Below are 21692 nucleotides of genomic sequence, written 5' to 3'. Positions count from 1 at the left end.
GGTCTGGAAAACTAGCAACCTGGTGCAAATATTTACTCAAAAATTTTTGAACAGGTATCAGTCACAGCTTGAACCAAAGCGCTGTTGGACAGGAATGCATTCCAGTGGCTAAATGATTCAATTTTTGAAAATCTCTGCTTGCAATGCAATAAATCGATTTTATAATTTCTAAGTGATCAGTTTCCTTCCTAAACGAAACTTGGAAATTTTGTCTGCTGGTTAGATCGAAATGTGCGAAGACCACCCCTAATTTGCCTTTCAAGCAGCCACTTGTTAATGCTAGCAGACTCCTGTCTATTTGAAGGGAATATCAAATTATCTAAAAATAAAATAATAACAGCCAAGCATTTTAGAATTTAATTCCAATTATCCGTTTCCATCTCAACTAGAAAAACATGATTATCAAAAACAGATTCTGCAAGCAGAACACTCTATTTCTATGAAGAATTCCCATGTTTTTATTCTTAAGTAGATAGAAATAAAATAATATATAACATTTATAAACATACACCTAGCTAAAGCAAACAAACCTGTATGTTAGATTGAATCCTTCTTCGTTCAAATGTTTGTCACTATAAAAATGTACCATGACATTGCCAGATTTGGCAATCACTTTTCTTTTTGATGGCTTAATAGTACCACTAGAATGAGAAAAAAACATTGAAATATTATGATATGGAGCAATAACAGATGCTTGTATAACTTAACAAGTTAGTTGCCGATACTTAAAAGATAAACATATGCTACTGCAGAATCAACAAGAAAAACCTCACCCATTTTTAAGTTTATGTTTAATCATTAATGGTAAAATCTATATTTGCAAGTTTTATACAGTTAATGAGAGATGCACTTTTACTAAGTGTGCTGGTAAGGAGTACCAGTTGAAAAATTATAAAACAGTGTCTTTTTTATGAATCTTGATACCAGTGACATAGCTTGGCCTTCCAGACAATTGGGATGGATGGGTATCATGAAGACATAGATGAAGAAAAAATTAGGCGCTTCTTCATATATATATCCACAAACTTTTTTACAAATAAACTAAGGATTTTGTGGACCAACTGAAGATCAACTGTCACACCCCTGCTAGCTTCACTTCTGCTTGTACCATTATTTGAATATTTACATGGATCAAAACCTCATCCCTCTCTTCTTAGCTAAATAATTATAACTTTACTATTAAAATGTATAGACTACATTTTTTGTGTCAGGAAGTGGTTGGAGAGGTTTGACTAGAAAGTCTTTTGGCAAATGTTGCAACATCTGTTATCCAGGATTGTGAGATTAGTATTAAATTTTCATTAAGTAGATATCTGTATTAATCATATGCGCATAGAAGTGAAGTAATGAAATGATTAGAGCTTTTTGCTGCAGTGCAGAATGTTGCTGGTTCAGAAATTTGGTCTCACAACAAAAAATTTGGCAGTCAGCACAACACAAAAGGCAACATGAAGAGAGGCTAAAGGAAACTAGTTACCCTACCTTATGATGCTACAGGTTCAGACTCTGTCCTATTTAACTGATATTTACCTTGCCTATTGATTTTATATGGGACTGGATTTCACAATCACCTTACATCTATGGATACCAGTTCTTAATGCTGAATGTTCCAATTTGCTGTAGAATGCTTGTTGTTAGACAGGGCTGTGCAAACTTAAGTTCGGCATTAGGGCAATGTGGACATAGTTGCAAACAAAAGCAAATGCAGTCATCAGACAATCGCCACCATCATTTCTCTAAGGCTTTGTTGTACTTTGAAGCTGTCTAGATCTAGAGTTTGGACCTAGTGTTTACTTATTTCACACTTCAAAATTGATGCCTTTGAATAATTTATAAATTTGTTCAAATTTGTTCAAGTATTTCTTAACCTCTTGTTTAAGCTTGACAGTGTATCAATATCACTATGCAATAAAGATACAATTCAACAAAAGCCTGTCTCCAGGGTGATCATTGAATCCACAATGTAGCTAGAAAAATCACAAATCACCTCAAAGCTGCTACAAGAGGGTCAAAAATTGTCCACCCATCGTAAATATAAACATGATCCCATGAACATTCTGTAGCAAATGATTCCACATCAATTGATATCGTTGTATTTTTCCTGCAATTACGAGAAATGCACTTTTCACAAAAGAAGATTATCATCAGGTGCTAAAACAAGACCACAAATCCCATCTTATTGCCAAAAACATGTGAAAATAATATATATATTGACTAAAACATTCAACAAACTTAAGAATATTTTAATCATCATCCCTGTTTATGAGGATTAAGACTCACAAATAGAGACTTTACAGAGGGGTCTCACAGAGCTTTTACAAAGATAAGTCATATGAAGATCATTAGAGTAAGTAAGATTATATTAACATCCCTTATATACCTTTAATGTTTAAATAAAAAAGACAAGTTAATTAGCCAAATAAATCTCATACCTCTTGCTATCAATGAACCATGATATTTTGGAATTTGAAATATAAGGACCGACAAAGTCAGTCATAAAGCCAGTCTGTTTTTCCAACCTAAAATGTAAAGCCACTTTCATGAGTTTAAACACCAAGAATTTTGGCTTATTAAGGAGCATAATATTACTATGGCAACTTACAAACGAGAAGATGTAGTAGGGTTCTAGATTCCTTTCTTTTCACTTACAACAAATATCCATGGCCTGATTTGTTGTCAGCTGTTTGAGAATCCTGACCATAAGGCTAGAAACCTTCAGAGCTAATAATTTTAATCATTACAGCAACTATATATTCTGGCTTAACAAATAAACATGAAGTCAAAAAACCGAAATGAGAACAAGCCCGTCGGGACCAGGGGGCTGGAGCCCCCTCAATAATTGTCATACTGTAGTATGTTTCCTTTATAACAGTGTACTGAACAAGAAGGAAAACAATGGGCAGTCCCCCAACCACCCCCCCCCCTCCCAATGTGAATTTTATTCCGACGGCACTGGGGAACATTTAGACTTTTTAGAGACTTACCATTTGGAGCATTAGTTAGTTAAATGCTGACTAGGTGTTTACAGGAAATCAAAAATGTCTAGGAAATCATACTTCAAATTTGTTTATATTCACCGTTCCCGGTTGGTATCATTGATTCTGCATCTAACTACCTTAAGAAGTTTCTCAAAAATAGACTTCAGGTTTGAAATCTTCATCTTGAAATTAAATTATATTGTGAACTTTGTGTAGTTTAGACTGTTCGGTTGCAAGTTACTTTGTTTTGAATTTTTAGATATTTCTTTAGATTTGACCAGAGTTTGCTGCTGTAGTGAAAAAATTTCACTATACATCAACAAATTCCATTGAAATGTATAGGAAAAGCAAAAATTTTGAAAATGGGGTAATTCGCAGCCTGACGGCCCAAACAACATGAAATTTTCATCACAGACTAATTCAAACATGAAGATTCCGCTTCTGTGATTCATTTTTGACATACACGATGAAAAAAAATTGCCCAGAACAGAGAATATTTATTCATTATTAAGGATTAATAAACTTATATATATATATACATATGTATAGAGTTTCAAGAAAAACACTCTCATGTAAATGTTTCGACCGAAGTCTTCACCAGTCTTCATCCCTCAATTTTGCTTTTACCTTACTAATTTTTTAATTTTATATATATATATATATACATATAAAACAAATTCTGAAGATATAAAACAAATTCTGAAGTTTGGTAAAAGAATTAGTTAGGTAAAAGCAAAATTGGGGGAATCAAAAGTAGCAGTAAGCTACCTAAAATTACTGGCCAAAGCCTAATACAGTATAATCCGGTTATGACGTACTTTAAGGCCCAGTGTATTAAGTACATTATATCCGAAGTACGTTGTAACGAGGGTAAGTAAAAATTGACTAAAACCAAGCACATCTTTTGCCGGGACCAAGCACGTATCTGAAAGTACGTAATAACCGAGTATGTTATAACGGGATTCTACTGTAGGCCAAATTTATTTGGTTTTTCAAAATCTTTAAATATATAGTAAATTTGGTAAAGGAATAAAACCATTATATATTTTTTTCAAAAAAGATATGCAGCCAGCCCAGAAAAAACCTGATGGCTTGGATCTTTTAAGGTAGTTTGTCACTGATTATGTAAAATGATGCTTTAACATTAAAACCTCAGCCACTTCCACAAAAAAACACTTTGTACCTTACGCTGCTCAAAGTCCAGAATCAGGCAACTTATATCATCTCTGGGAAAACTGTTGTTGTTCAAATTCTTTGAACTTATTGTGTTAGTTAGAACTTGAGTTTTGAGGAAAGCTTTTGTAAGAAAGACCTTAACTTCAGACTTGGATTTTCAGTGCGTCAATAGTAGAAAAATCTTAAAAAGGGGGTGATTTTCAATTTATCATAAATTTAGAGAAACTTAATACCAGGCACAACACCTGATAATTCGAAGATAATAAATTTTCGATTTTCCTTATTACAGATAGGAATATTTGCTAAATTCAAATTCTAATACCCTGTAATCACAATATTTGACAAGACTTTTAAAAGATTTAAGTATGATATTTGACCTTAATAGCTGCTTTATTGATGTTAAGCATGAAAACACTTTTTCAGAATTTGATAAGATAACAGCGAGACACCCAGAGAGTCTTCGAAATGCAACAAACGATCTCAAAGCAAACAACGAAATGGCAGTAAAATTGACATAGGTAATAATCACTCATTAAGCGTACCTAATTCTTTCTTCACTTGAAAACCATAAAAGTTATCCTCATTATGAACAGGAGTATCCCGTCTCCTTTTACATAAAACTACCTTTTATGACGTACTGGCCTAAGTCAGCACGATAAAGGAAAACAAAAACTTCAGTTGGGAAACACAAATTTGGGCAACTTATGACTCTATCAAACTTTGAAGTTGCCTTCCATATTATAAAACATAGTAGGTAATGTCTTTCTCTGTGTTTCTGTCAATATATTTATAGACATTAACAAGAATTTTCACAGAGGCACTTACCGTGTCCTTCCGTACTGGCATTTCTTTCCCCAGAAGCCCGACGGGCAAGCGCACTGGTTATCGACACATTGCCCTGGCCTACATTCCTCACAGCTGTACACAAGTGGTATAAAAAAACAACATTGAAGCAGCACAATTGTAAATTGTAATTCCATCACATCAAATCATAGTTTTTGTCCAGAAAGGGAACAAGGCCTTTCACTTTCCCGTAACTACTATGGCGTTTGGACTCCATCCAGGCGACATGAACAAAGCTTTGGTTGCTTTGAAAGGGAAGAACCAGATGCTTCATGTAAACAGACACAGCATCAAGAGGCTCCTTGGCAGGGTCCATGCATCAACGTTGCAATGTATGTATTGTATGTAGATATATATCAGATACTACCAAACCAACAGCTTTAAATACACAAAATTTGAATAGCTGGGGGAGGGGGGGGGGGGGGTGTTTGGGGTTGGAATGCAAAAAACCATGGTCACTGCCATTTGGTAATCCCTCTGATACCTCTTTTTGGTTCTCTGTGCCAAAGCTTGTCAAAATTTAATTTTAGGGAGAGAAAAAAATATAGAGAACAAATTATCACTTGTCTATGATACAAACTTCCCTAGCCATTATAATTTTCTTTGTCCCTGTAATAAATCCATTGCTTTTACACCCAATACGGAAAAATATGAAATGCTGATGATACTTTCTATCATGCTACAACTACATTTCAGAATCCCGTTAAGAACCCAAAAACTTTGCATCTACCAATCCGTAACAATTAAGTATATTGTTTAAGACTGCCAAAGAGATGTAAACCTTGAACATTGAAACCTCCAAACTGAGAGAAAATCTAAAAAAACTGAAATATTTTTGGTTATTTATACTATAAGTAATAGTAAAACTATCAAATTGCAAGTTTGTGGAAATTGAAAGAGATCATAACAGTGGCATAGTATATACCTCCCTACACTCCCTTGGCTACGAAAATGCGAAACATCCACAGCTTCTAAAGAACATAGAAACTTGAGATAATTCTAACTGACAAGCATTCTCATCCAACCCTCATGTAGACTTAACGATCGATTAATATCAATAAATTTATTTCTTGCATTGACGACTCCCTTCCATGTTTTTCTGAACGCTTATTTGAAAAAGAAAACAGCATATTTTGGGAGTTTCTTTCCTGCAGTGTCGTTTAAACCTGAAGAAAATCCGTTTTGTACTTTTTATCTGCAGAAAATTGAACATCTGTTCCAGGGGGTTATGCAAAGGTAGTGACTTCGAGGGGTAAATTCGTCCTCTTTTTTCAATAAGAACGAAAGTTTGACCTTTATTGAGAGAAAAGTTCATCCCCATTTCTAATAAGAACGAAATTTCTTCCCTTTTTTTCTCCCTATATAAGAGATACTAAGGCCATGCAACACGTACAACGTCACGTGTCAGTCAGTAGTAAGCAAGCAAACAAAACATAATGATAACGATACCAAATGATAACAGAGCAGATTTTAAAAAACACTTCTTCTATCAGCAATGCCTGCATGCTTTTTCAACCTGCTTAATTGATAAATGCTTTTAGCTGGTACCGAAAAACTGCAGCCATTTCAGCCGAAGGTGATACAGTCAGTTAATCATACGCAAAAATGCGCTGTATATTAAGTAACATCTGTATTCAGATTGCACTTATGCAGAGCTGTATTGTCTAAAATCTGAAGCACTTCTGGAATAATGTTTTCAATTTCGCAGGCATCAGTCATGGCAAGTTAGGTACAAGATTATACTGGGTATTGTCGTAAATAGAAAATAAACATGATAATTCATTAATGGTAGGAAACCAGATTCTTCTAGGTGCTTCATATCCATGAAAGGCCTCGGAGAAATTAGCGTACCCTTCTTGGTTGCTCAACTAGTACACTGAATTTGAAATCAGAAGTTGAAAGTAAAATGCACTGGGAACCGTCCTGTTCAACGAGTGTACATTCCTTGCAGTGTGCTGGGAAGATCTGCATTTTCCGACCGCACCCGCGCCATTACTTTTAAAAGCTCCAGATTTTAATAAAAATTGATAGTAGTAACCAAAGTTAAGGATTTTACCAGAAAGTTTGTAGAAAAAAGCGACTTTTGCCAATCTTTTCGTGAGGTGGTCTTAAAATTTGTTCGTGAGGTGTAGCTCCAGCCCCTCCGCTCTGTTCCGGTCAGACATTTCTCTGGACCGCGCTTCAAACGCGCCAGAATTCGCTGCACCGAAATCAAGGTGGCTACGCATGCAATATATTGTGTACAGCTCTATCTAAACGGCATCAAGCACTATAGGATAGACTGGTAAACAGTAAACATTTTCATGACAACAATGAAATATAATGTAAAATTCGTAAACATGAAAATCTTACTACAATACTTTAAAATAGCGTGCCTAAACGTTCCCATAAACTCCATTATTTTCTAATTGCAAAACCAAATTCAAATTCGATAGGGAAGTTTGTGTCATAAACTCTATTCATCGTGATCATTACAAGGGTTTAGAGCAGGGCGGTTCAGCACCCCTTTGTCATTTCCAATTCTTGCTGCTTTTAAAAATTTTCTGGGAGGTTTTCCTTTTTTATCGTACCATACCCCTGGACTGACCCATCAGTAAATTGTAACACCCAGAGCCCCCTCTTTCCTCCATGGGTTTGGCAACAGAATAAAAGATGAAAGTAATAAAATTTCATTCTGGGATGGGATGCTCAACAATCAATTAGTCCGGACCGGATCCTATTGTAAATCCGTTCTCACTGCGTGTTGATTGTATTCTTAGCAGCTTACCTAGGGTAACATTACCTTCTCTTTTCAAAAATCGATGTCTCCAGCACTACGAGCTAAACTTGATCGTTGTCTACCGACTTCTCTTCCAGATAGTCAAAAAAGAAGCTCCTCGCCTCGTATCTGGACCTTGCGGAGATATTTATCATTTTGTAAGAGGGGTTGCCACGGCATTAAAAGCTGGTTCAAAGCCCGAGTTTAATGAAGCAACAACAGTTATCATTCAGCATTTGCATTAAGGTCACTACGATGCATTGCAAGATATTCTCGATACAAGAGCACAAAAAAACCAGATGTTTTTTTCATGATCTATGTAAGAATGGTTGAACGGCTACTAACCTTTGTTTATACTACAAGAAATTGGCTACTTCACTTGGAAAGTGGCAAAGACCTATGCAAAGATTTTTGTTCAATGGATAGAATAAAGTATCGACGATTGTGGCCCGTTTACATTGCTAATATGCTTTCTTTAGAGAAAGTAGAGCTATCGATCTGGAAAGAGTTCACATGTGGCAATTTTTGCGTTCAGGAAAACCCAATCCCCTACACTGCAATAGGCTGTGATCATGCAGGGGAGCAGATCAACAAGATTTTAAAGATCGAGGGGGAATTGTGGGGATATCAAACAACCCTAATGCGAGAATGAAGTTTTTCCTAACAGCTCCAATTCTTGCTAAATTATCTGAAGATCTGAAAGAGATTTCATCAAGTGCAACGAAGAAAATTAAAAGACATCAGGAAGCCAACCAGCATTCTGCCCGCAGACAAAATCAACTCGTCCTCAAAGTTTGTACAACATTGTAACAAATGCTGTAACAAATCCCATCAAGCAAGTCCAACTTTGCCGAACATTGAGGAATTTGGTTGGCAAAAGGATAACGAAGCCGGTGCGTACATTGCTAAGGCAAGTTCAAGCCCAATAGCACCAAAAGAATTATTAGGGTTTATCAAATGTGGTTGTGGTTGCAAAGGCAAATGTGAAACAAGTGAATGTTCCTGCTATAATAAGAGATTATCTTGCACAGAAATGTGCCATTGCATTGGTTGCGAGAATACAGATTTTAGCACTGAAATGGACTATCAAGATGACGAGGAAGACGAAATTGACGATTAAACTATTGACTACCGAGTTCCTGTTCTAAGCCTTTAATTGTTAAAGCTTGTTTGTCGTTCAGACTTTAAAATTGTTAATTTCTTATCTATCTGACGTCACATTACCACAGAAAATTGAGACTTAATCTGTATAAGTCTATTATACCACGTTCACAGCCTAGATTGCATCATAGGTTTTCAAAAAATGATTTGCCTCTTACTGTTTTGGAGAAAACTATATAATAGTGAATGAAGTCACACCTAATACCTTTGACGTCATGCCAATGTCATTGAGAGTTTGACCTGGAGACATCGATGCGCTAAAAATTGAGTCAGACTGTCGTGAAATGGAAGAATTAACATAATGCAAGAGCGGGATTCGTATTCTGGACAATAGGATCCGGGCTTAATGCCAATTCTCCAATGTGACACTGTCGACCTGAAAAGTTAAAATTTTAGTACATTCAGTTATGGTACATCAAGTATTTGTATAAAAATGTTAATTTTAGTACGTAATGTAACACTGTCTACTTGTAAAATCTCAATTTTAGTTCATTCATAAATGTTCTTCCCCGAAGTAAGAAAAAACCTATTCAGGAACTAGATAGTCGATTTAAAACTCAATCAAAATCTGGTTTATGAGTGATGAGATCCTTTTATAGTTTAAGCGAATTACATACTAGTCATTTCATACCATGCTACTCACAGTTTTTTATCAGATATCATTTGAAGCAGCCTATTAAAAACTCCCGTTTCTACAGCAGTCTTCTCATCTTATACCAAAGCGATATCATATTCTGATGTTGAAAATTACGTAGTACAACAAGCATAAGGCCTATTCAAATAATTATTAGCTGGATTATGGCAACATTTTATTAGCCATAGTTAATAAAGGATATGAATAAATGAAAACGAGGTTGTTGCATCGAATCTTTCTTTGCTAATTTAAACAGGAAATCTTAAAGTTTATTTACAAGGTAAACTATAAGCAAGGAAATATTTCGGAAGAATTTATCCTTTTGATAAAAGATTTGGATGTTGACTTAACAACACTTTGCAATAGGAAATCATCTAAATGACATGAACAAAAAGGAAAAACAACAAACCTTGCGAGCAAATAAAAGTACATCGATTTCAATACTTAGCAATTGAACAGCTGCAATTTTTTCCTCAGGAACAAAAATATGCTTTATATTTTGGCATCCTCGCGAAATCAATTGCTATAATAGTCGCTGTAACATGATTGGACAGTGATAGATATAGGAAATTGAATTTAAGTGTCGGAGGAAGGCAGTGGTATAAATTGGTAGAAAGTATATACACATGAGAGAAGTTGAATATCACTTCTATTAAACTGGGCAAAGTGGCCAAATTTAGTGGAATCCTGACAAACTCCTCCTTGGATGGTATATTGAACAAAAGCCACAGTGAATAAGAAATGAGTTTGACTTCCAGGGCATGAGGTGGAGAAAGATAAACTAAAGGTATATTTATTTTTACACGAAAATGCCTTCTCAGCTTTGTGTTCACTGCTGATCGGTTTTTAGGAGAGGCTTTCCATTTTTCTCTAAGAAATAACACGATTCTCTTGTTAACGGTTCTTTTAAATACTGTGTGAGGGTTTTAACGGTTAGAAATCGGTGGCTGTGATCTCTTGAAGCAGGTAACCAACTTCTAAAAGAATGTTTCCAATTTTTTCGAGCGATGCAATTTTTTACTTACAGGGGTGTTGAGAGATAGAAGGGTAAAGGGGTGAAAACCCGAGAGACTTGGCCCTGAAGGAGTTGGAGGACTCTTTGCCGTTATAGGGAAATTAGATTTATCGCATCTCTATCATCTATCTTAACGGTTACCACAGGGCCCAAAACGGCTCTACACGCCTCTTGTTTCTCCGGCCTCTTTTCTTCTTCTTTTGCGACTTGTTTCACCCCCTCCACCCTAATATGTAATAGACCCTGACTGCCTAACCTTCAAATCCAGCGAGACCTCCATCGGTACACCTGTGAATTGAAGAGAGATGCACTTGTACAGGGCGGGAGGGCAGGGTACAGGGCAAAAACGAAACCCTGGACCGTTGTTTGCTATTATGCTCAGGCGGAGATGGGACTCCATATTCAACAGAGCGTGTGAGGCATCATCATTTTTGCAAAAATTTTCGCATTAGCAGCTGTCAGATTCTTATAGCAGAATTCAAAATTTACAAAAATGTGTACCTACATAAGCATTAATGTATATGCATGTATTAGTGTACTAAAAATGCTTAAGCCTTTTTAACATAATTACTAGGGAGGACCTTTCATTGTGTAATTCATTAGACTGTTGTACCCCTGTTTGTATACACGTATTTTTTTATAAGAAACCAAGGTCCGGTGCTGGTAGGCAGTTTCTTAAATTTTCAGGCCATCTTGCTGTTAAAAGTTTCTTACATGTTTCTTAAATTTCTTAGGTAATGAATTTTTTAAACGTGCTTCCAAGGTAAAGTAAATAGTTGACTCGCATTCAGAGATAAACTAACAAAGTGATTAAGGAATTTTGTTTTCCTAGAATGACTAACTCTATTGAGATCTGTAACAGTTAAGCTCATTGAACTTCGTCAATGTCAAGTTGAAGTCAAAACAAATTTTTTAAATGGAAACTTCTTGAGCGTGCAATTTACTGAGAATGAATGCAAACTGCATGTCAAGTGTAGTGTTGCAATATACAGTGATGTTCAATGTCAAGACTGTTTCGACTGTCAACTCGGAAAATTCAAATTATGAAAGTTTCTTGGCTTTTTTCAATTTGGGTAGGGTTGTTTCTTAACTTTCGAAAAATTAAGCCTACCATTTCCTATAACCTGTTTTCTTTATTAAAAAATGAGTGTAAAGACTATCACTCCGCTGATTTTCCTTAGAAGAGGCCATGAGATGACAGTTCGTAACAGCCCTTTTTAAAGCAGTAGTAACAGCGCCATGTAAGAATGTTGAAATACGAGAATGAGGAATTCTTTAAGTGAGGAAGAAGTATTGTCAATCTTTAGAATGTAGGCAAATTTTTCCGGGAAGAAATTTAACAACAGAGAAAATCAAGCGGTAAAAGAGGTTAGAATTTGAAAATTCTAGAAAAAAATTGATGACGTCAATTTGCCATCAAACAGATTCTACATAAAAGATATGCCTAGAAAAAAATGACATTTTGGTGTCCTGAAAATGGGCCGTTTTGCTTGCAATATAAACGAAGCATACAATGTGAAATTATTCAAAAACATACAAGGCATCATAGAAATAGTAAAACATGGAATAGGACGCTCTCAAATCTTAACACTTAAAGAAAATCAAATCTGTCATAAATGCACGTCTGAGATGCTATATAAAATGTACCGCACGGGATAAAGTCCTCACCCTAATCCGGAGTTAAAATATACCAGTAATCCAAAAAAAACACAATTATTTCTAAGTATCCCATTTTTACATATTCCCCTAAATATAAAATATTTCTATCTTTAGATTTCCAGTAAAGCATTTAATTTTCATCAATAGAACGCAAGATTCACGCTGAAGTGAGCCGCACGCAAAACGAAAGCCTAAATGAATGAAGTGTGAATTTTTTCTATTGACAAGCAGTGGAAAAATGTCTATGGTATTGTTTGTACCTTCATTCATCTGATATTGCACGTTGCTAGAAACGTGTACCAAACCAATACTCATGGAAAGAAAAATATTGAGAGCGCAAGAAAGCGAAATATCGAAATATTTTGATCAATTACCTAAAGATGCATAACAAAGATATCAGGAATACAGATATTGTTATATTTATAAATTTGATGTTAGAGGCTTTTGCAGATTTTGCAGAAAACCTTTAAAAACTCACTTTTGCATGTGAGAAAGACGTGGAAACCCCCAAAACGATTCGTAAATCCTCAACATTTTGCATTGGCTTTTTATATTCTCATTAAATTTTCCAAACAGACATATTGAAATACATAGCAACCTTGTGACTATTACATTAAACATATTTCCTTCAAAGTAGAAGTATATTGAATATTAGAAATTACATGTTACAATTTAATTCTAACAAATAACACTCACAATTATCATACTGAACAAAAAAACTTTAATTGACAAAGCAAAAATAAAAGAAAGACAAATTACATAAGAAAGAATATTTCTAAAACCACTTAATGTGAACTTTAGGTAGCTGGGTCAGTGGTTCGCCCTCAGTTAAGCCCAAGTTGACCCATTTATAACTTTATTACATGAGTTGTTTCATAGTATGAGAAGCGCCTAATTCTTGCCAGGTCAGAACACTAGACCCCTTCTTGTTTATATCGCGCGGCCCTTGCCCAAGGTCCCTTGCAAAGCTACCGGTGGTCTTATGTAGAAAAGGCCTAAGGTGTCCCTGTTCAATCTTCAATGGCGCCCTTTTGATCCAAAGGAAAAAAGGATATCATATTGGCTAAGCCAACTCCTGAAATACCGCGACCACCCAAATTGAAAACGATCAAGCATCTTTAAAGCGACTAAGTAAATAAATTTCAACTTATCTAGCTGAAAACCTTTAACAATAACAACACAAGATTGTTTCAAAACAAGGACTGCAGATTACCGTTTTGTTGTCTTTGGACAAAAGATTGGAAGCGGATTAGCGATAGCAGTTCTTACCCCTGGAACAAATCAAATCTCAGAGAACAATTCAATTCTATTATGACCAAATAGCTTAGTTTGGATTCTGTTTCTTTTTTAAGGGAAGTTATGACTGACTTTTCTTGAGGATATAAACCAAACCCTTAAGTTGGGTGCAGTTTCAACGTACATCATCATATAAAGTAGCGCATACATAGGATCACACGAAATTCGAACTACAATCACTGCAAAAATTCCTTGGAACATCCAACACTTTGCGCTGTGCTTTTATAATTTTCGTTTGCTTTCTCAAATATTACTACAACCCCTTTTCCCCCTCAAAACAATGTTGAAAGTAAAGAAAAATATCAAACAAGCCCCAAGAAAAAGCATACTCCATAACCCCTTTCTTTTTTCTATTGTGAATCAACATTGTTCTTAAGGGAGAGGGGGGTGGCTGAATTTGCCTTTGAAAATCTACGTTAGTGTTCCAAGACTTTTGGCAGTGATTGTATCTTCTTTCTAGAAATCACAAACTATTTTCTTTGTAGAAATTGAAGTCCAAGTCTTCTCCTTGGTAGAAATTCCAATATCTATCATCCTTTTGTTTATTTATTTTCACTATTTATTTGAATTCTACCATTTTTCGCTTTTATATTGGTAGATCATTTATCAGTTATCATTTATTGCTCAGCTAATGCACTGGAGAATAAAGAAGGAAGTGGGGTGTATAAATATGTTCGGGCCTGACTAGCATTTATAAGAAAAACGAGGCTAAAAAGTTATATCTCGAGAATAAAATAAAAAACCACAAGAACAATAGTATTCAACTGAGCTTTTTCTATAGTTCTTAAACTTTAAAACATTTGAACTAACCGTAATGCAACTTCAGATAAACGTTAATTGTTTGAAAGGTTTTCTTAGCCTCGTTTTTAGCCATACACAGGGGACTTTGAACCCATTTCCTCTTTTCCAGTTGAGCAAGAGAAGGTACCCAATACCCATTGTTTCATTACGAATGAAACGCAACCATGTTAAAAATGTTACTCTTCACACTTTCTTACCGTTTTATTCCTTAAAATGACGATACAAAATTTTTCACTGAGGTATGCAATCTTCTATTTAGGAAAAGAGTACAGTCGTATATATTTGAAAGCAATAAGCGCATGAGGCATATACCACACACTAAGAATACTTTAATTTTTTTCAGCCTCGATACTCTAAGGAAATGTTCATTCTGAGCCTGAAAATATTCTCAAAGTATTCTTATTTTTTTCAAATCTGACATGTATTCAGGGAAAATTCGCCCATTCTTGAATTATTCTGAAATGTCTTGTTAATAACATAGCAAAAGAAATCTGCGGGCTGAGTTTGGGCAATATTCTTGGAATATTTCTAAATATCGGATGATTCTTAGCCAGAATATTCTTATAAACAATGTTCTTATAAAAACACATGTGAGACATTATAAAAACACAGAGTGTAGTTGATAAAACATTGTAACGTTTTGAAAAGATGACTTGAAACCAGCCTGCCCTCAGGCTTTGCCACTGTAGATGTATCAAGAAAGAACGAGTAGAACCACAAATTTACAATGGCTTTGTTGTGCAGGAATATCTCCAATTTTTATTCTTATATAGATCGATGCAAATTTTTCTACACAAAATTTTCCTTCTAAAGTCTTTTCCAAACATTTTGTCACATTCTGATTTATTATACCTTTTCTTACTTTCATGCAGAGCATTTTACTGTTATTCTAAATACGCCCCTTTTATCTAAGCACCTCCGTAATTCTGTCCTCATTGCTTCGTATGTCCCTCATAGCCTCCTTTCTGCGGACTTCGGGTCATAACTGGTCAGTTTTTCCATTGCGGTTTTTCTTTCTGTATTCCCACAACTATTTGTTTAGTGCAAGGTGGCTTTTAGCGCACAGGCAACATCAGGAACCATTTGATTCGGAGACAGGATGTCCGGAATCAAATATTATCGTTACTTTCTTGATATGGACACAAAAAGGTTAATGACGTTGAAGACTGAATAATGGACTCTTTCGTACTGTAATCAGTTCTGTTTCGAGAAGCCACTACACGAAAACCCACTTACAATGTCCAGTTGCTGACATGTTTTTTTAACTCACATTTATCACTCTAATGTGGTTACCCATATTGAGAGCAACAATATATGATTGAAAAAAACTTACAAAAAAAATTATAGTCATGCTAAAGGCAAATAGGTATTATATGGAGTGCGATAAAATACAAAGATTTTTCTAGCGTGGGAGCTCATTTGAAATTCAAAATAAAACATTCAAAACAGTTCTACGAAAATATTTAAATTACAATAATTTACAAAATGCTTTGTTAACAGCCTATTGATACAGGAAAAGGCTTTGTTTTCTACCTATACTTTGTGTTTATTGAAAACTCGGTAGCATGTACTCATCTTCACATCGAGACTTCTATGTTCAAATAAAAATGAATGTACGAGTTCCCTCCCTTCCGTCAATGTGTTCGTATCTTGTGATGTCCCGTGATGAATATTATATAGACAACAAAAAATGAAAGGAGATCATTCTGTTGCTGTTGATGGACAAAAAATAGGAAGAGACTGCATGGGAATGTCTTTGAAATTCTTTTTTAAGACAATCCAGACACAACTATGATTTCTCCTCTACTTCAAACTATAATGTTGTCATGGAAACGTTAGGAAGGTTAAGTGTGCTTGAAATTCAAAGACGTTAATATGAGGAACAATAAACCGGATTTATTACCACGAATAGGCCCATGATCCCATTGAGCAGTTTATGGGAGTCTTTGTGCGGTGAATAAGCGCTTGACCACGATAACATCTTGTGTTTAGAATAGGCAAGAGCGCCCCGAGAGGCGACCGTGTAGATTTGATTATTCCGCACCACAACATGATAAAGTCCTCCTTGCTCATGCAATTGAAAGTCTGTTAAAAGTGGAGCACATCAAGTGTTTTGTAACCTTGCGTTGGTCGAGGTTATCCGACACGCTTCTCTGAACAGCTGCGATAATGCTTATAACCGCTTTAATTATAAAACGGATATGAGTTGTGCAGAGAAAAAGCAGGCCAGAATACCTCGACTTCCTAAATCACTTTGTTATCTTTAAGACGGAGAGCACAGTCAGCTCGAATCAAGGCTTCTTTTTGAAACGTGCAAAGACAGCCAAGGCCTGAATCGGTATGTACATTTGCTTTTACCGGCGCTGAACCTTCTCTTGGTAATTTGTTTCCATACTGATCGCTGTCCATTCATTCATGTGCTCACGTGTGCTCCTGTCACGATTAGAATGGCATGCTGACCGCGGCCGGGGAATTGAGCTTGTGCTCGTGTCCAAAAGAAATCTAACTTTGTTGTAGTAAATAAAGGTTCATTCATTGCTCGCATCCACGACAAATTAGCCTGGTAGAAAATAAATGAGGTAATTGTAGCAAGATTTTCAAAGTGCAATTTAGAGAGTCGTTATTTCCATGTAATAACAACATGTTGTTTTCGTAAATAGGCACAGTTGAATAGAAGAATCGAAGCGGTGCTCGTTGCACAGATCAAATTGCGTCAGGGGACCTTTGCGGACCTGGAATAGTCCCAATTGTGCCATTCTTGGCTTCGAGCAAGTCGTTATAGAAAGCCATAACGCAAGGAAGCGGAGATGAAACAGCTTTGAGTTCGACCATGATATCAAGAAGACAGAAAACTGGACTGGGAAATGTGCATACAAAAAGGGACGTTAAAAATGACATGAAAACAATAAGCGACAATACAGTACATCAGTTGAACGCAAGGAATAGGGCGGCCTCCGATGGTCGCAGAGACTTGAAAATCACAGAACCCCTGATTCGCGACGATGGGTATTTTACGTTGGCAGACACAGGCCAGAAAGGCAAGCAGGACCTCTTATTACCACCCACGAATTCTTGGCCACTTCGCCGGAAAATAGGAGCAAGGGAATTCAAAGAATACGGAGACAAATTAGATTCTGGTAGTGAAACATTTACTGAGACGAGACCAGAGGAACGCAGGTCACGAAACTCCATAAGGACAAACTCAGGTGCTAGTTTACTAATCGAACTGCAGAATGCTGATCCCAAATTGGACAGATCTGAATGCGTTTCCTCGCTGCGGAATTGTGTTGATTATTGCACTTGTATGCTATGTGTGAAAAGTGCGTATTATGTATGCTGTGATGCGGAAGATGACACTGGGACACAAGGGTATGATCCATGTTACTGTGGCAAGCCCAGTCGGGGTTGCCTGAAAAGGTGGGGTTGCTTAGGCCTTCTTGCTTTCTTTGTTCCCTGTATTGTGTGCTATCCCGTCGCAAACAGATGCGTGACAAGATACGAACATTCAAAACGGAGCAGGGACAAAGCGAAACGAAAGCGGTTTAAAATTAGATTTAAGAAAAATCAAGAGGAAGAAAATAACAGTTAGTTTTGTTTTGTTGTGGGAGAAGAGACCCTCGGTCTGAAATACCCATCACCGTTCGGTTGCTCGATCTTGCGAGTGTATCTCCAATTAACTTCGGATTCCGAATAGCCTCAATCAGAAGAATTACAACAATGGATGCAAAAATCTCAATTTTCTTCCCATTGAGGTCAACCAAAATTATCCACTAATACGACGAAAGATTATTTCGGTAAATCTGTTTGTTCAATAAAATTGTTTGCCTGCAGTTCAGTGGCTGGCTTATAAATGCAAACTTGTTCCATAGTGTCTGCCGTACCCAGTTTATTCAGGGCTGGTGCCTCCATTTGGAATGGTTTGCCAACCTGAAGGACTTGCATTGTCATTCGAAAAGTCATTGAAAAATCTATTTCTTTGACGGTTTCAAAAGCTGTTGTACAAAACAAAAGACGTCCTTTTGAGCATAGGATAGCGTTACAATTACAGATGCATGAAAAGTGGAGGAGATAGGCAAGCGCGCTGCTTTTTAAGAAGTCCACTATGGCATCTTGTACACTATGTGTGTTTGTACCTGTTCAAAAGGGGTATTTCGTCAACCAAGATGTGGGTATCACTTGTTCAAATTTCTCGGGCGCTCATCTGGAGTTCGTAATTGACAATTTTAATGCACATTTGCGTTATTCATCATCTATGGCAGTCTAAAGAATTTTGCGAACTCGAGTTGTTGAATTGTGATCAAGGACATTAATTGCTGACGACTGAAGAAGTTTATAAATATTTATGTAACTTAGAATCCAAAAACTTTTACTGTTTTGGACGGTTAGAAACATCTTGTGGCTTGTAACTCAACTCTCGGAACTAGCTTCACATTGCTACTAATACGCGCCATCTTGTGCTTGCTCGTGTTCCTAGACAATCAGAAATCCAGAGATAACTAAAGTCTTTACAACAAACTTTAGGTCAACGAATTTTCTTTGCCTATTTAGCCCCCTATATTTACGTTTGGTATAGATGATTTCGCTATCGTCGATTGAATAAAACACCCGATTTGGTTGCTCTTTGTAATAACCATGCTTTTTCTTCGATTCCCAAGACCCCCTCTAAAATAACCCTCTATAGTTTAACTGATATACTCTCGCCAGCATTAACAATATTAATTTCAAACTCTTTAGAAAATGATATAGCTATACTGGTATCAAACTTATTGCGTTACTTTCATCCAGTATCCTTGCGACGCTCTTTTGTTAAATATTGACGAACTGTATATTTTGAATGCCTTCCTCGAAATAAGCAGAAAATTAACTTTCTATCACCTTTTTCCAAGTGTAACATCAACAAAGAGCCCGTCAGGCATTTTAAAGAATCCTTCTCGTTTTAAATCAAAATTTGCATTTATTCGTGACATTAAAATAGTTTGAGTATATTTATTGGGGAGGCGAACAAGCTACACTCTTTTTTATAAGAACAATTTTATAAGAACACGAGCCTCAAAGTTGGTCAAAAGTTCAAAACAAATTAATAAACAAGCTGAGGCTAGGCTACTATAGAATGCAATTTTGAACAACGTTTCATCTCAAAATCGAGGAATTTTAGCCATGTGCTGATGCTTTTTCGGTGAATATTCAAACTTTTCGGCAATTGAAGGTTGCCGCACTTACTTGAGTCCTGAACATCTCTTTAAAACGAAAAAGCTAGCAATCACACTGTTTGCACCCTATTAATTTAAGAACAAAACAGTCAGCCTGAACTTAAATTTACTGGTTCTTATAAAAAAGAGTATAATCTTCTACTGAGTGAATTATATCTCCGTCTTCGGGTGGAAGCGCATGCGTAATACTGATTAATCTCAATGCTCTTTCACTCCAAGAAGGGGATGTGCCTCACTCATTACATTAATTCATCTGTTCTTCTCCCCAACAAACAATTGCTCGTGATAAATTTGTATTTTCTTATATCAAGGATGGCTAAATATGCTCGTGAGATAGGCCTATTAGGCAGAACATTTATACGAAACGTATACACGCATTTTTCAATAAGAAACTTAGTTGAGTATATGCACACAGTCCCTTAACATGTTCTTTATGAAAGACCTAAGCGTTTCGCGCAGGTTTTCTTAAAAGCTACTGCTAGAAAAGCTACTTTTTAGATAAAAAGTAACACAAGAAAACAGAATATCTAATCAGTTGCAAGGAGTTCTTATTTATTAATCTTTTTCAATTGAATCAGAATTAGCTTCCCTAATCGTCTAACAGAATCACGTTCAGCCCATCCTTATTAGCAGTTTCTTAAGGTTAAGGCTCTATACATTTCTTCATGGGTTGATCAATACTTGTGTTTCTTAATGTTTTCTCATCCAAGGTTACGATTTTCTTATAAAAAATCCTCGTAGTTTATCAGAAGCTTTACAAAAATTCTCTAAAATTGCTTCTTTAGTACATACGTACACTCGCATATTTCAGGGTTTCTGGGTCCGCTAAGACCACAGATTGGTTGCCAAGTATCGATGGTACATGAAATTCAACCAAAATGAGATTGAACTTTTAATCAGTCTAACACTGAACACTAACCAATCTGTCGTATAATATGCGCCGTATACCTTAATTAACTGTTGTTTTATAAGCCTCACCGTGGAATCGATAGCTGGAACGGCCAGGACTGGATGGTCGAGATGCAACCGATTCCCACATGGTCAGCCACCTTTGTCACTCACACATACCCATAACCGCATGCTGTATCTTAAATGAATTTCGAATCGAACATATATTACAACTCATTACCACAACCAGAATACTTTCTTGTGTCAGACCATCTTGTGAACCTTTGACAGAAACTAAGAGTTTGTGAACATTGTAAAGAATGGTGGAGCAGCAGTTTAGTAAGTTGTTGCCATGCAGGTCGTGTTGAACATTGTGACTTTATTAGGGTAAGGGGCTTACTGGGGCAATTTTGCTGATCGTAAGCGAAACTGTGATACAATTTTTGCTTACGTAGGCATTGTAAGTTGAGAATCTTGATTGATTGAAGGACAACTGAGACTCAGATATGTCCAAGTTTATTCAGGGCCATTATCGATCGTACGTTTGAGTTGTTGGGTGGTACATGTAGGTTGCGAGATACATAGGGGTAGTTCTAAGGCTATGTATTATTGGTCAGTGCTTTGCAGAAAATAAGGTAAGCAATGTTGCCACTTGACGTATGATTCCAGGCAATTATGCTGGGGTGACTACTTGGCCTATTGTCACTCTAACATCTTCGCCCTGAAAGCAAAAAACATAAGAGGGCGAAAAAGCGTTCAATTAAAAGGGCGACTACCAAGTATTTATTCAAATGGAAGGTTTAAAAACGCGATGGATGGAAAAATTTTCATGTTGTAATAAATTTTATCTTTTTGTATCACCCATTTTTCTTTTGCTACCCCGGTTTCCACACTCGTAGCATATTTAACCCAAACAGGCGTACAAAAATTATCCAAGAGTCGCACGGGCGTGGTCAGACAAATTTTTCTCGGTGCTACACCTTCAAAGCCCTGAATACCCGTTTAAACAGGGATACATATTTTTTAAAATAAATCATGACTGTCACAAATTATGTTATTTTAGAAGAAGGTCCACTTCGACTTGACCCAGCCAGACAAAAGTAAATATATTCTCTGCTTCCCAATGAAGAATGTTAAGTCATAGAGCGACAGCAATCTCGTGCTTGTTAGTGAAATATTTAACAGACAGGATTGAAAATTTTGCACGAAAAGGAATAATTGGTTAATCATAGGGGGAGGATTACTTTGTATGGGGACAGTAAAACCTGATTAA

The 21692-nt window shown here is 36.3% G+C and overlaps 2 protein-coding genes across 4 annotated transcripts in view; one reads left to right on the top strand and one right to left on the bottom strand.

Moving 5' to 3' along the window:
* Positions 1-5258, bottom strand: part of LOC135696145 (attractin) — a 38767-nt gene extending 33509 nt beyond the window's left edge. Inside the window, exons 1-4 of the mRNA XM_065215428.2 lie at positions 4980-5258; positions 2433-2519; positions 1988-2101; positions 531-641 (exon numbers count right to left, since the gene is read on the bottom strand). Of these exons, the coding sequence (XP_065071500.2) occupies positions 531-641; positions 1988-2101; positions 2433-2519; positions 4980-5134 (467 nt within the window). The 5' untranslated portion in view covers positions 5135-5258. The remainder of the gene's footprint in view (positions 1-530; positions 642-1987; positions 2102-2432; positions 2520-4979) is intronic.
* Positions 5259-10209: 4951 nt separating this feature from the next.
* On the top strand, positions 10210-20665 carry LOC148958539 (uncharacterized). 3 transcript variants are annotated; one of them, XM_089112555.1, is made up of 2 exons: positions 10210-10337; positions 16982-20665. In XM_089112555.1, exon 2 carries the CDS (start codon positions 17152-17154, stop codon positions 17908-17910), a length of 759 nt encoding a protein of 252 aa, XP_088968681.1. In that variant the 5' UTR covers positions 10210-10337; positions 16982-17151; the 3' UTR covers positions 17911-20665. The 3 variants fall into 3 exon arrangements, with proteins under 3 accessions (XP_088968681.1, XP_088968679.1, XP_088968680.1); XM_089112553.1 differs by lacking the exon at positions 10210-10337 and adding an exon at positions 15775-16659; XM_089112554.1 differs by lacking the exon at positions 10210-10337 and adding an exon at positions 16792-16900.
* Positions 20666-21692: the final 1027 nt, after the last annotated feature.

The sequence above is a fragment of the Rhopilema esculentum genome, chromosome 14 (genome assembly GCF_057945365.1).
Source record: "Rhopilema esculentum isolate cy_ngs chromosome 14, ASM5794536v1, whole genome shotgun sequence".
In the NCBI taxonomy this organism is placed as follows: Eukaryota; Metazoa; Cnidaria; class Scyphozoa; order Rhizostomeae; family Rhizostomatidae; genus Rhopilema; species Rhopilema esculentum.
The sequence above is the reverse complement of the archived record's forward strand: the minus strand, read 5'-3'. Positions and strand labels throughout refer to the sequence as shown.